The sequence below is a fragment of the Chelonia mydas genome, chromosome 3 (genome assembly GCF_015237465.2).
Source record: "Chelonia mydas isolate rCheMyd1 chromosome 3, rCheMyd1.pri.v2, whole genome shotgun sequence".
NCBI classification, from domain to species: Eukaryota; Metazoa; Chordata; order Testudines; family Cheloniidae; genus Chelonia; species Chelonia mydas.
Window position 1 is genome coordinate 79,692,416 of NC_057851.1, and position 14,812 is coordinate 79,707,227.

The 14,812-nt window shown below is 41.8% G+C and overlaps 1 protein-coding gene across 2 annotated transcripts in view; it reads right to left on the reverse strand.

Moving 5' to 3' along the window:
* The window catches only part of SEC63 (SEC63 homolog, protein translocation regulator), a 100,893-nt gene that overhangs the window by 19,828 nt on the left and 66,253 nt on the right, over positions 1–14,812 (reverse strand). For both annotated transcript variants that reach the window (XM_037894584.2, XM_037894585.2), the window contains exons 10-14: positions 14,367–14,499; positions 11,701–11,793; positions 9,905–10,059; positions 9,116–9,263; positions 3,737–3,819 (exon numbers count right to left, since the gene is read on the reverse strand). In XM_037894584.2, the coding sequence (XP_037750512.1) occupies positions 3,737–3,819; positions 9,116–9,263; positions 9,905–10,059; positions 11,701–11,793; positions 14,367–14,499 (612 nt within the window). The remainder of the gene's footprint in view (positions 1–3,736; positions 3,820–9,115; positions 9,264–9,904; positions 10,060–11,700; positions 11,794–14,366; positions 14,500–14,812) is intronic.

A 14,812-nucleotide genomic window follows, 5' to 3' on the forward strand; every position in this document is an offset into this window, starting at 1 on the left:
CAGACGTGCCCTTTACATCTGCAGCCTATCAGCTTGGTCACATGGCAAAAGGAGAGACTGAAGGATGGAGAAGGACAGGCCACCTCGACAGACAAGCTGGACATGCAGAGGAATGAGATGACAGGAAGTGCTCTATCTAGCATTGTCTGAAAAGCAGACAAATTTCCAACTCTCAGAATGTGAGAGATCAGACTGCGGCAGGAGCATCTCAAGATTGTTTTCTAAGATCTGTAATTCCCGAATTCTTTAAAGAGTAAAGTAATTATGGTTTAAAAAAATCATTTGCTAAGCTGGTGTTCCTTGCTTTTGTGTCACATTGTCTGCAATGAAGTTAAACTAGAAGTCCTGGGTGACCACACCTAAATGAAACTGAGGGAGTATGCATAAGCAACTGGGGTTTGTGGAAATCTGAGGTACTGGGATAGGAGTCTTGGGCAACTGGACTGCACTGTCAAAGCATAGCTGGACTGCATAGTCCCACATCCCAAGGAAGGGCTCAAACAAGGGATTCAGATGCCCCAGAAACTATGGGCTAGAAACAGTGACTAGATGCTACTCAAACACAGTAGTTGGGTCCACTCATAATAGACTGATGTCCATACAGTGTAACAACAGGCCAGGCTGTGACAGTGCTACTCTTGAAAGCCAACTATAAATTACAGGGGATGCAGAATGCAGCAGCCAGACTGCTTAGTGGCGTTAGTTGTAGACAGCACATTAAACCAATCCTTTATATATTGCTGCATCTTTTAACTCACTTCTGGGTACAGTTGAAGGTGTTGATACCAATCTTTAATATATGACATGTTCTGTGTCCTGGCTATATCAGAGACTGCTCTCTTATCATGCACTGCAACAAACAGTTGTGATCAGATCACGTATTCCAACGGTTCAAAGATATAAACATTTAGGTGCTACCAGCAAGGCATATTCAGTGGAAGACTCTAAAGTTTGCTCCTCTGTTGATCTGAGGATGCCAAGGTGTTTTAGGTTTGAGGCACAATGCAAAGCTCCATTTATGCTGGATTTTGACTGAAGGGCGGAGTCATGCATGTTTACACTCTGGGGCTTGTCAGGTGGACATTCTCTTTAGTTTCAGGGGGCTTGGGGTTTAAATCTGGAAACAATGTTAAGGATATTTTTAAAAAACTGAAAAAATTTCAAACATCACGCAATCCAGATGTTTAGACTTTGAAATATAGCATCAACCACTGCTACCCATTCAGCAACTACAGTTTATCTTCTTTAAGGTATTCTATAAGGTGATAATATTTAGCTATACAAGTTATAGATTATTTCCTTCTATGTCCCTATATGTATAATTTGGCATCCTATTTGCCTCCTTCACTGCACATGTACAATAGACCAAAGATCAGAGAGGTTTCTTTAAGGATTCTTAAGGCTATGTCTACACTAGAGACCTTACAGTGGCACAGCTGTACCAATGCAGCTGTGCCGCTGTAAGATTGTTCGTGTAGCTACTCTATGCCAATGGGAGAGAACTCTCACATGGACATAATTAAAGCACCTCCAATGAGCGGCGGTAGCTATGTCAGAGGGAGAAGCTCTTCCGCCGACATAGCACTGTGCACACTACCACTTATGACGGGGACACTTATATCACTATGGGGAGGTTTTTTTCCACACCCGAGTAACGCAAGTTTTGCCAACAAAAGTGATAGCATAGGCATGGCCTACAGCTATATCTACACTACAATCTTAAGTTGACTTATGTTGGGTCGACTTACAGCCACTGCATTAACCACCACGGTGGCTGATGTCCACACTATCCTCCTTCGGTCAGTGGTGCATGGCCTCACCAGGAGCACTTCCACCGACTAAAGAGGGGCAGTGTGGGGGACTAAGAGCCAGGGCTCTCAGCTCTGCGCAGCTCCCCACCGGGAGCTCGGTTGTCCTCCAAGACATCTCGCCTCTGCGCTCCCAGCCAGGCGCAGAGTGACAGCCCCTTGGGGCTTCTCGCCTCTGTGCTCCCAGCCAGACATTGGGGGTGGGGGGGGGGGGGCAGTGGCGCAAGGCTTCTCGCCTTCCTGCTCCCAAAGAGGAGCTTGAGGGGGAGCCGCCCGGGGCTTCTTGCCTACGGCAGGAAGATCCACACTGGAAGTCTGGTCAGCTGCCGTGCTCCCAGCAGGGAGCCGGGGCCCTGGAGGGCAGCAGGGCTACCAGCGGGCAGCCCAGGTGGCAGCCCAAGCCAGGAGCCTGGGTGGTAGCCCAGCTTGAAGCAGAGACTGGGCAACAGCCAGGCTGAGGAGCTGGCTTTCGTGTTAATTTCATGGCTCAGGAACCATGAAATTGACAAGAACACCACCATACACAAAAATAAACTTCAACTTATCTTTTAAAAAATGCACCTTTGCTATTTGATTTATCTATTAAAGTAACTTAAGTGTTCTAACTACTTAATTCAGATGACAGGCATTACCATTGGAATTTTTGATGAACTACTGCAAAAGCTATTTGTCAACATATCAAGAGTAAAATTACTCCATAACCTTTCCGGTGCAGGCTATTTCCTTTGGGTGTGGACTAGTGTAGTGAATAGAGTGACCTGTGAGATTTCTAACATGAAACAAAAGTTTTGAGGGAGAGAGCATTAACATTTTGACAATGGAAGAGCTTGATTCAAGAATGGTGTTTTTAGAATCATAGACTTTAAGGTCAGAAGGGACCATTATGATCGTCTAGTCTGACCTCCTGCACAATGCCATGGAATCTCACCCACCAACTCCTGTAACAAACCCCTAACTTATGCCTGAGCTACTGAAGTCCTCAAATCATGGTTTAAAGACTTCAAGGTGCAGCGAATCCTCCAGCAAGTGACCCGTGCCCCATGCAGAGGAAGGCAAGAAGCCCTGGGAGAAAATTTCTTCCCGACCCCAAATATGGCGATCAGCTAAACCCTGAGCATGTGGGCAAGACTCACCAGTCAGACACCCTGGAAAGAATTCTCTGTAGTAACTCAGATCCCACCCCATCTAACATCCCGTCACAGGCCATTGGGCATATCTACCGCTAGTAGATCAATTAATTGCCCAAATTAGGCTATCCCATCATATCATCTCCTCCATAAACTTATCAAGCTTTGTCTTGAAGCTCCCACTGCTTCCCTAGGAAGGCTGTTCCAGAACTTCACTCCTCTGATGGTTAGAAACCTTCATCTAATTTCAAGTATAAACTTCCTGATGGCCAGTTTATGTCCATTTGTTCTTGTGTCCACATTGGTACTGAGCTTAAATAATAATTCTTCCTCCAAGGTATTTATCCCTCTCATATATTTATAGATAGCAATCATATCTCCTCTCAGCCTTCTTTTAGTTAAGCTAAACAAGCCAAGCTCATTGATTCTCCTTTTATAAGACGGGTTTTCCTTTCCTTGGATCATCCTAGTAGCCCTTCTCTGTACCTGTTCCAGTTTGAATTCATCCTCCTTAAACATGGGAGACCAGAACTGCACACAATATTCCAGTTGAGGTCTCACCAGTGCCTTGTATAACGGTACTAATACCTCCTTATCTCTACTGGAAATACCTCGCCTGATGCATCCTAAGACCACATTAGCTTTTTTCATGGCCATATCACATCGGTGGCTCATAGTCATCCTGTGATCAACCAATCCATTACCACAAAATTATCAAGAAACTAGCTCTTAACAAAACATTCTAGGTTATCACAATGCATTTGCAATTCATCCAAAGTTGTAAATACTTTGACTACTTACTGCCATTGTTTGCCTTATTAATGTGACCAAAACAGTGACTAGCGATCCCACTGTAATATTGTTGCTGTCTTCATCATCCAAAACTAAGGTCAAAGAAAAGTGATACTTCCAGTTAACCTTTGTTTCTTAATCAGTTTCATATTTATTTTTTAAATTAAGCGTTACTCAGTGACAGATAAAAGTGTGAGCGTAATCACAAGTCTCCCAGAGAAGATGTAACAGAAAATAATCTGAAAATATTTGCAAGAATAAAGACTTTCATCTCCATCTTTAAACAGTCTCTATTACCTAGAATACATTAACAGAATGAGGAGCAATAAACTGCATAAAACTACATGAAGTAAACATTTACAAAGTTGTGATTTAACTTGTAGGAAAGTTAGGGTATTCAAAGTTATGATTCCCACAGCAGCCATAACTATGTAGCATTGTATATTAAAACATAAAACTTTCATATTATAAAATACCACATATGAGCAAGGGGACTAAGTTACAGTTGTTCTGGGAACCATAACTATAATTTTCCTGATCTTTGAATGATTAATATCTCAATTTCAAAGGTGCATTAAGAGTCATGCACTTAATTCCTTTTCAAAAAGACAGGTTTCAGAGTAGCAGGCGTGTTAGTCTGTATTCGCAAAAAGAAAAGGAGTATTAGTGGCACCTTAGAGACTAACAAATCTATTTGAGCATAAGCTTTCGTGAGCTACAGCTCACTTCATCGGATGCATTCTGTGGAAAATACAGTGGGGAGATTTATATACATAGAGAACATGAAACAATGGGTGTTACCATATACACTGTAACGAGAGTGATCACGTAAGGTGAGCTATTACCAGCAGGAGAGCGGGGTGGGGGAACCTTTTGTAGTGATAATCAAGGTGGGCCATTTCCAGCAGTTGACAAGAACGTCTGAGGAACAGTGGGGAGTGGGGAAGGGAGGGAATAAACATGGGGAAATAGCTTTACTTTGTGTAGTGACACATCCACTTCCTGTCTTTATTCAAGCTTAAGTTAATTGTATCCAGTTTGCAAATTAATTCCAATTCAGCAGTCTCTCGTTGGAGTCTGTTTTTGAAGTTTTTTGTTGAAGAATTGCCACTTTTAGGTCTGTAATCGAGTGACCAAAGAGACTGAAGCGTTCTCCGACTTTCCAAATGCAAACAGATGGAGATCATACCAAAACGACTGAAGGTAAAAAATCCATTACAATCTATCTACCACACAGACTATGCTGACAGCTTGTGCCACATGCTCTCAAAGAAACTGCGGAACCACCTGATCAACATCCTCTACAGCAAACAGGGAAAGATTAAGAATGAGCTCTCAAAACTGGATACTCTCATAAAAAACCAACCTTCCACACAAACTTCCTCATGGCTGGACTTTACAAAAACTAGACAAGCCATTTACAACACATAATTTGCTTCTCTACAAAAGAAAAAGGACACTAAACTATCTAAATTACTACATGCCACAAGGGGCCACAACAGTGGTTCCTTTAACCCATCCAGCAATATTGTTAATCTATCCAACTATACTCTTAGCCCAGCAGAAGAATCGTCCTATCTCGGGGCCTCTCCTTCTGCCCCTCCACCCTCACAAACATGATACAGTTCTGTGGTGACCTAGAATCCTATTTTCGATGTCTCCGACTCAAGGAATATTTCCAACACATCTCTGAACAACACACTAACCCATAGAGACGTTCCTACCAAGACTACAAAAAGAAAGGATTCTGGGTGGACTCCTCCTGAAGGTCGAAACAGATTGGACTTCTACATAGAGTGCTTCCACTGACGTGCACGGGCTGAAATCGTGGAAAAGCAGCATCACTTGCCCCATAACCTCAGCTGTGCAGAACACAATACCATCCACAGCCTCAGAAACAACTCTGACATCATAATCAAAAAGGCTGACAAAGGAGGTGCTGTTGTCATCATGAATAGGTCGGAATATGAACAAGAGGCTGCTCGGCCGCTCTCCAACACCACTTTCTACAAGCCATTACCCTCCGACTCCACGGAGGGTTACCAAAAGAAACTACACCATTTGCTCAAGAAACTCCCTGAAAAAGCACAAGAACAAATCCGCACAGACACACCCCTGGAACCCCGACCTAGGGTATTCTATCTGCTACCCAAGATCCATAAAGCTAGAAATCCCGGACGCCCCATTATCTCAGGCATTGGCACCCTGACAGCAGGATTGTCTGGCTATGTAGACTCCCTCCTCAGGCCCTACGCTACCAGCACTCCCAGCTATCCTCGAGACACCACTGACTTCCTGAGGAAACTACAATCCATCGGTGATCTTCCACAAAACACCATCCTGGCCACTATGGATGCAGAAGCCCCCTACACCAACATTCCACACAAAGATGGACTACAAGCCGTCAGGAACACTATCCCTGATAATGTCATGGCAAACCTGGTGGCTGAACTTTGTGACTTTGTCCTCACCCATAACTATTTCACATTTGGGGACAATGTATACCTTCAAATCAGCAGCACTGCTATGGGTACCCGCATGGCCCCACAGTATGCCAACATTTTTATGGCTGACTTAGAACAACACTTCCTCAGCTCTCATCCCCTAATGCCCCTACTATACTTGCGCTACACTGATGACATCTTCATCATCTGGACCCATGGAAAAGAAGCCCTTGAGGAATTCCACCATGATTTCAACAATTTCCATCCCACCATCAACCTCAACCTGGACCAGTCCACACAAGAGATCCACTTCCTGGACACTACGTGCTAATAAGCGATGGTCACATAAACACCACCCTATATCAGAAACCTACTGACTGCTATGCCTACCTACATGCCTCCAGCTTTCATCCAGACCACACCACATGATCCATTGTCTACAGCCAAGCTCTACGATACAACCGCATTTGCTCCAACCCCTCAGACAGAGACAAACACCTACAAGATCTCTATCAAGCATTCTTACAACTACAATACCCACCTGCTGAAGAGAAGAAACAGATTGACAGAGCCAGAAGAGTACCCAGAAGTCACCTACTACAGGACAGGCCCAACAAAGAAAATAACAGAACGCCATAGCTATCACCTTCAGCCCCCAACTAAAACCTCTCCAACGCACCATCAAGGATCTACAAGCTATCCTGAAGGACGACACATCGCTCTCACAGATCTTGGGAGACAGGCCAGTCCTTGCTTACAGACAGCCCCCCAACCTGAAGCAAATACTCACCAGCAACCACACATCACACAACAGAACCACTAACCTAGGAACCTATCCTTGCAACAAAGCCCGCTGCCAACTGTGTCCACATATCTATTCAGGGGACACCATCATAGGGCCTAATCTCATCGGCCACACTATCAGAGGCTCGTTCACCTGCACATCTACCAATGTGATATATGCCATCATGTGCCAGCAATGCCCGTCGGCCATGTACATTGGTCAAACTGGACAGTCTCTATGTAAAAGAATAAATGGACACAAATCAGACGTCAAGAATTATAACATTCAAAAACCAGTCGGAGAACACTTCAGTCTCTCTGGTCACTCGATTACAGACCTAAAAGTGGCAATTCTTCAACAAAAAACTTCAAAAACAGACTCCAACGAGAGACTGCTGAATTGGAATTAATTTGCAAACTGGATACAATTAACTTAAGCTTGAATAAAGACAGGAAGTGGATGTGTCACTACACAAAGTAAAGCTATTTCCCCATGTTTATTCCCTCCCTTCCCCACTCCCCACTGTTCCTCAGACATTCTTGTCAACTGCTGGAAATGGCCCACCTTGATTATCACTACAAAAAGGTTTCCCCTTTCCCCCGCTCTCCTGCTGCTAATAGCTCACCTTACGTGATCACTCTCATTACAGTGTGTATGGTAACACCCATTGTTTCATGTTCTCTGTGTATATAAATCTCCTCACTGTATTTTCCACTGAATGCATCCGATGAAGTGAGCTGTAGCTCACGAAAGCTTATGCTCAAATAAATTTGTTAGGCTCTAAGGTGCCACTAGTACTTCTTTTCTTTTTTCAAAAAGAGGGAGAAAAAATAAAGGAACAGCAATGAATAGTTTGACTAGAATATTGATCAGAAGACCTGTAGTACGGTCAGCGGACTTATGGGTTCATATCTTAGAATGCAGTAATGTTGAATGTTCAGTCTACTGACTGAAAACTACTACATTTTTATTCTGGTATGAAAAATAAAAGTATTCCTCAAAAAGTTTTTCACACATCCATCACCTATAATTAGAAGTAGAAACAGTCAATCTGGGGAGGAGCAAAAAGGTTAAATCCTCCTTGGCACAACTTCTTAAATATCTGTGTTTGTCAAATGCAAAATGTGCGTAGGGGAGGGGTAGCTTGCCAGAACATGAGGGGGTACAAGTTTGTCAAGGACTCTCTGACAATTATGAACACAACTAAACAACAGCACTCTGTGTCCACTAACCATTGGTAAAGGTAAGATACTGATTTGAAAGTGCATGGCATATTGTTTTTACTTATTTTTACATTTTGAAACTTAAGGTCACCAGATACATATGCCTTACCGAGGACCATGTATATGCCAAATCCAACACTAGACTAGCTGAACAAAACGTGTCAGATTTTGGAAAAAACAAACTTTGAAAGACCATTCTATGCAACTGCAAATATATGTTTGTACTACCAAATATTTCAGACCTTTACTAACAGTAAGTCTCAACTTACCTGTGAGGAAGGTGACCAATGATCAGTTCACCTTCCACTGAAAGGCAGCCTAAAGGCAACCGTTTAACAGCACAACAACTTCAGAGAGCAAGCGAAGGAGAGTAACATATACAACTGAAACTGTAGTGAATTTTCGCCAAGTACTACGTGGTTATCCCAAGCAGAATACACTCACCACACAAGGTTAACATACCTTCCCTCTCACAAAAATACCCTCAACTGTTTAATGACCTGGGTCTCGATTTAATGCCTCAAATAAAAAACTGATAGTTTGATATTTGGGCTAAGCACAAGCATGAAATCTTTGGCCACCCTTTTCTTTAATGTTACAAGGCAAAGGATACAAAGGTTTAAAAATAAAGAGCCACCTTAACCATTATTATACACTGCTCTTACAATGCTAAATCAAACAATTAAATGCTACATCAGTCCCTCTAGACGAAACTGCTGATGGCCTGGAAAACGCCAGATGCTTTAATGTACTTTATTTTCCTCAAACTATAAATCTGAAGTGCAAGACCCTGTCATTCAGGAAAGTCTGCCATTTTCCAGGTTACATAAGTAATGTAAGGAATTGGTGTTCAGAGTCCTCACTGATTACTGCCGGCAGACTATCAAATTGTCAAGAGGGATGACATATACAGCAATGAAATGACTTCCCATCTTACCTTGTGGCTTTATATCTATGGTGATATGTGGAAAACTACCTAATACAGCCATAACTTCATCATATTTTTCATCTTCAAGGAAGTGCAGTAAGTTGCGGCGATCAGTTCCTTTCAAACTCACCATGTCTTGGATACTTTTGATTTTGAACTTGGTTAAAAAAAGAAAAAAGAAAAATGCTACAAAAGAACATTCCACAAAACTAAACTCTAGTTAATGTAATCACTTGTGTATTCCAGCAGTACTGACACAAGCAAACTGTTTATTTGATTCATTCCCACTAAAAGGATTACAAACCTTGAAATAAAGTAGAAATTAAATTTCTGTTCCATTAACTATTACATTTTCTTATTCTGATACTCCTCCATAATCACATCTAAAATGTACCTTCTTCAGAAGTAGGTTCAGGACTATGCAATCAACTCAACATAGGTCTGATATTTCAGCTATACTCTCACAAAAAACTGTAGATTACACTTTAGTAAGACTGTGCCCTCCAATAAAGTAAGCAAGATCTTGTGTTTTGTCCAGTATACCTATCCCATGCTTAACCATATCAGAGATCATAACTCCTATTACTTGTGGTGAACAGTCACTCCTTTTTATTTATAAAGCAAACAGTGATACAGTTTAAGGAACATAAAGCACAAGGACTCATGAGGTATTGCATTCCTGAGCAAATGCTTTTTATTCTGTGAACTATTAATAAGCTTGCTTAGTGAGAGACAGAGGTAGGTTAAAGGAGATAATGGAAAGATAAAAATGACTGAGTCTCATCTGTAGCTTTATACCTTTTTATGATTGGAAACTCGCCTAAGATTGTCCTCTTCAATGTGAGGGAGCTGCAGAAGGGGAGACTTGAACTGCTGAAGCCCTTGGACAGCCATCTGGGAAAGCTTCATACAGTTTTCCAAAGATCCCAATGATGGAGCACGGAACTCCCTTTCTTGGGGAGAAAGGATTTTACAAGATGATTTTTTACATGTTTTCCCAGTATACTCTGGACATGTATAATACACTACATGTTAAATTAAAATATTTTGATCAGCCTAGCAACTTTAAAAGTTCGTAAGGAAAGATGTACCTTATAGTATAAAGAAAATGTCACCATTTTCACATAGTTACTTACCATTTGAGCCTACTATTGATGGCCATCTTGCTATAAAACTTATTACAGTATAGTTTAGCAAACAATTTAGTGCCTGTTAATTTTCTTTCTTCAGGTTGTGCCAAACTAGTCAAAGGGCTGTGTGAGAGAATGATTTCTTTCCTAACCATTATAGGTTGGTCAAGACATCAAGGAGAGAGGTGGGGTAGCCTGCCTACTGATTACAATCAAACAGCTTTCAGTTTGAATATTTAATAAAAGGATTAAGCACCAGGATTACAAATTTCTGTGATAACAGAAACTAGTTTGCTTTAGAACATTTTTGCATAATCCCTCCAGAGAGAGGGTAGCATTTTAAAAATAATTAACTGAAACATTAATTTGGGGAGGTTATTGGTATTCTTTTAAAAACAACCTGGAAAAATATGCTTACAAATATACCACAAACTCTATATACACATACCTTGTGAAGCTTAATAAGGGCCCTAACCATAGTTGGGTGGAGGTGCGCAAAGGAACTGGTTATGCTTTACCAGTGTTTTTTAAGCCACAAATAAAAAAAGAAAATGCTTGTAATGTTACAAATACTTATATATGATTCTTCTCTTGCAGAGTATTTTTAATACTTATATTAGAAGGAGAGGACAGAGCACTTCTAACTGAAATGCTGACTAGATCTTAGAGTCACCATAGGGGTGAGATCAGATATTGAGGGTGCATCTCAGGACTTGTTATTCTGCTATTGAATGGCAATGTCACAATGCATTGGGGATATGGGGTCATCAAGGAATAAAGTCACAAGACAGTGTAGGGGAGGGTTCTAACACAGAAAGAGGGGGTATTCAGCGCTTTGGTACACCTACACTTGGAGCTAGGTGTGATTCCCAGCTCACATAGATGTGTATCTGCTTGAGCTAGCACACTAAAAATAGCAGTGCAGCCAGGGTAGCATGGATGGTGGCTCAAGCATGTCGCCCAAATATAACCTACCTGGACCCCACTGGTATGTACTAAGGGTGGCTAGCCTGGGCTGCCACTCACCGCTGCCCGTATTACCACACACTAGCTCAATACGAGATAATGCAATTATGTCTGCTTCCTAGCTCCAACTGTAGACACACCCTTACAGTGCAAATAGGGAAGTATGGGAGGTATAACTCTTCAGAAAGAACATAAGGCAGAGGTCCGTCAGAGTAATCTGCTGACAGGCCAAAAGACCATTTGTTTACGCTGACCATCCACAGGCATAGCTGCCCGCAGCTCTCAGTGGCCGTGGTTCCCAGCCAATGGGAGCTGTGGGAAGCTGCAGGGACATGCTGGCCACCCGCTTCCTGCAGCTCCCATTGGCCGGGAACAGTGAAATATCTAACTGTACAATAGCAATGTTTTCCCATAAGCTCAGGAACTCCTTTAAGGACAGGTCCAATAAAGAGTGAGATTTTCTAGTTCAAATACAAAATATTAAGATTCCTTCCTTACCTTCACGGCTACGCGCCATTATTATTAACTGGCAGATTACGTTTATCATTTCTTGAAGTAAAGCAGGACACTTTTTCAGGATAAATTGCTGATCTGCAAGACGAATGATTTGATAAAACCCTCAGATTCTCTGCTTACTCACTGTTTTCTCTAACTGTGTGCACCCCACCTCTGTCCACTGTTATTTATAAAGTCACCTACTCAGTCACACCCCCTATTTCTTTTTCTTCTCTTCTCTCCATGCTATTGTCTAACATATACGTATTTTAAACCATAATGGGTCTGAATCTGCCAGATGCTGGTCACACTCAACCCCCATCACCTTCCAACAATTCAGAAGTATTTACATAAGAAGTCTCACAAAGGTTACACATTTCAATAAAAGTCAGACAACAACATTTAGAATATAATTTTAAAAGAACTTTAAAAAAAATTACTCTTAAACGTTACCTAATAAGGAAAAAAAAAAAAATGGGCTTATGCTCTTTTTGACTCTTTCATGTCAAGGCCTGAAAGGTTTTTAATCAAAGTTTTTTCTACGTGTATTTTACAACAGAAATTAAATCATCATCAAGTTGGAAGAAACTATTGAGAACTAGAGAAATTATGACATCACAAGAATCAGTAGACTGAAAATGGAGCAACTGAGAGGGAAAGGGATTTTTAGTCAGACTACTTAAAAAAGATGTTTAGTTACACATATAGTAACTGTTTGTTCTTCAATGTGTGTTGCACATATATACATTCCACGACAGATGTATGTGTGCCCAATGCACTCAAATCGTGACTTTTGCCAGCTGTACCAGCAGGCGACACATGCATCACTGCTATTGCCATGTGTCGAGCCAAGCAGATGAAGGGGGTATGGTCACTGCCTCCCTCTCCGTTCCTTCATACGACCAGTAAGCTAAACCCGAAGTAATGGGGAAGGTGGGAGGGTTGTGAAATGCTCATATGCAAAACACATCTTGAAGAACAGTTACTGTACAGGTAAGGTAACAGTCTTTTCTCTTTCCAGTGCTTGTGAACATATACATTCCATTGTAAGTGATTCACCAGCAGTTTCCTTACAGGTGGTGGGACTTCAGACTACTCAGAGACTGCAACACTGACTTGCTGAAGTTTGCATGATCTCTGGAAACTTGAGTAATAGCATAGTGTCTAGAGACAGCATGCACAAATGACCATGTTGCTGCTTTGCAAACATCCACTTACAGGAAAGTTGCTCAAAAAAGCTAATGAAGCAGAATGAGCCCTAGTGGAGTGGAGGTGTCATCCTCGGTGGAAGAGAGATCTCTGGCAGATTGTAACAAAGCTTGATACATTCAGAAATCCAGTGTGAAATATGCGGGCTGTAACAGGTTGCTCTTTAGTCCTGTCAGCATAGGCTACAAAAAGTCTAGGGGAAATCTGAGGGTACGTTTACACTGTGATAAAACCCCACAGAACCGAGCCTCAGAGCCCAGGTCAGTTTACTTGGGCTCACAGGGCTCCAGCTGTGGGGCTAAAAATGTGCAGTGTAGCTGTTCAGGGTTGGGCTGGAGCTGGGGCTCTAAGACCCCACAAAGGAGGAAGGTCTCAGAGCCTGGGCTCCAGCCCAACCCTGAACAGCTATGCTACAACTTTATAGCCCGTCAGCCTGAGCCTTGCAAGCCCAAGTCAGCTGACCTGGGCCAGCCAGAGGTCTTTTATCATCGTGTGGACACACACTCAAAGACTATGTGGTCCAGGTAAAAATGCCAGAAGCGTCTGAATATCCAAGGTATGAAATATTTCTTCAGCCTTGGAAGAATGAGGCTTCAGAAAGAACACTGGGAGATGAATAGTCAAGTTGAAGTAGACATGTTTATTTTGAAACAGTTATCACATAGCATATAGATTACTGTGTGTGACACATACTTGTTGCCACAGCTCCACCAAGACGTAAAAACAGTGAAGAGTGATTAAGGTAAAACACTTAGGTTGTAAATCTCAATAATGAGATACCACCCTATGGGGAGCCTTGCATAAACTGGTTCAAACTAGGTTTTCCAGAGACCAAAAACTAAAAGGATTTTTGATATAAAAAAAGCTGGATTTAAACTGACTCAGGGCCTTCTTTCTGATCCAGCAAATGGACAGGCCCTTCTGTCCAAGGCCTTCTACCCTTGTGGAAGGGTTGGAAAGACTTCAGCCTAGTAGGGCCATGATGGGTGGCCTCTGGTAAACTTTTAGCATGCATATAGGAACTTTTAGTGTTTTTTGTATGTTTTCTCTATAATGCTTTTACCTTAAGAATAAAGGTGCCTGCTTAGAAAAAGCATTGTGGTAATGTTTAACTGCTAGCAATACAACATTCATAGCCCTCAAAGAGAGAGCAAAGCATGAGCAGACTGGCTTGCTGGGGATATCACAGAGCAAGGCAGGTGGCTGTGCAGCTCCCAGTCAGAAGGGAGACAGATGCAGCTCTCCACCTGAAGAGACGTGACAGCTGGAAAGCCTAAAACATTAAAACAGATGCCTCAAGAGGGACCAAGAAGGGGTTGGGGGTCAAAGGTGCAGTTAACCCTGAAACTGACAATGTGCAAAAACTGTCTAATTGGACTAAAACAAGTAAATTTACGAACAATGCAACATGTGATGTCTTTATTCCTAAAGAGCCTTTTTAAGAGGAGAATCATAATTACCTTCTTCAAGCGTCTCAGGAATTTTCATCCTGGCAAGATGAGCCAGTAAGAGAACTCTGGCCTTCAAGCTGTAAGGGCAGGTAAGCGGAGGCTCATTCTTCTTTAAATTAATGCTACCAAGTTCTCTGATTAGCTACAGGAAACAGAACAATTACAAATACAAATGGCTATTTTAGTACCAAAATGATAAACACAGCACAAGGAAAACAGCTTGTATCAATATACAGACCCTTATATAAAAATTTAAACTTAATATTTCAAATAGGTTTCATCTTGATAAACTTAAGTAACTTTTCTATGTTAAGATGAAGATTGCAGAAGAGCAGCTATTTGATTTATACCCCAGTTCCAAAACCGAACTATACCTTAAATGCCTCGTTTCCAAGAATGAGAATATTTGTTTTTACATTAGCAAAGAAGAAACTGGGATGATGAAACTGATCATA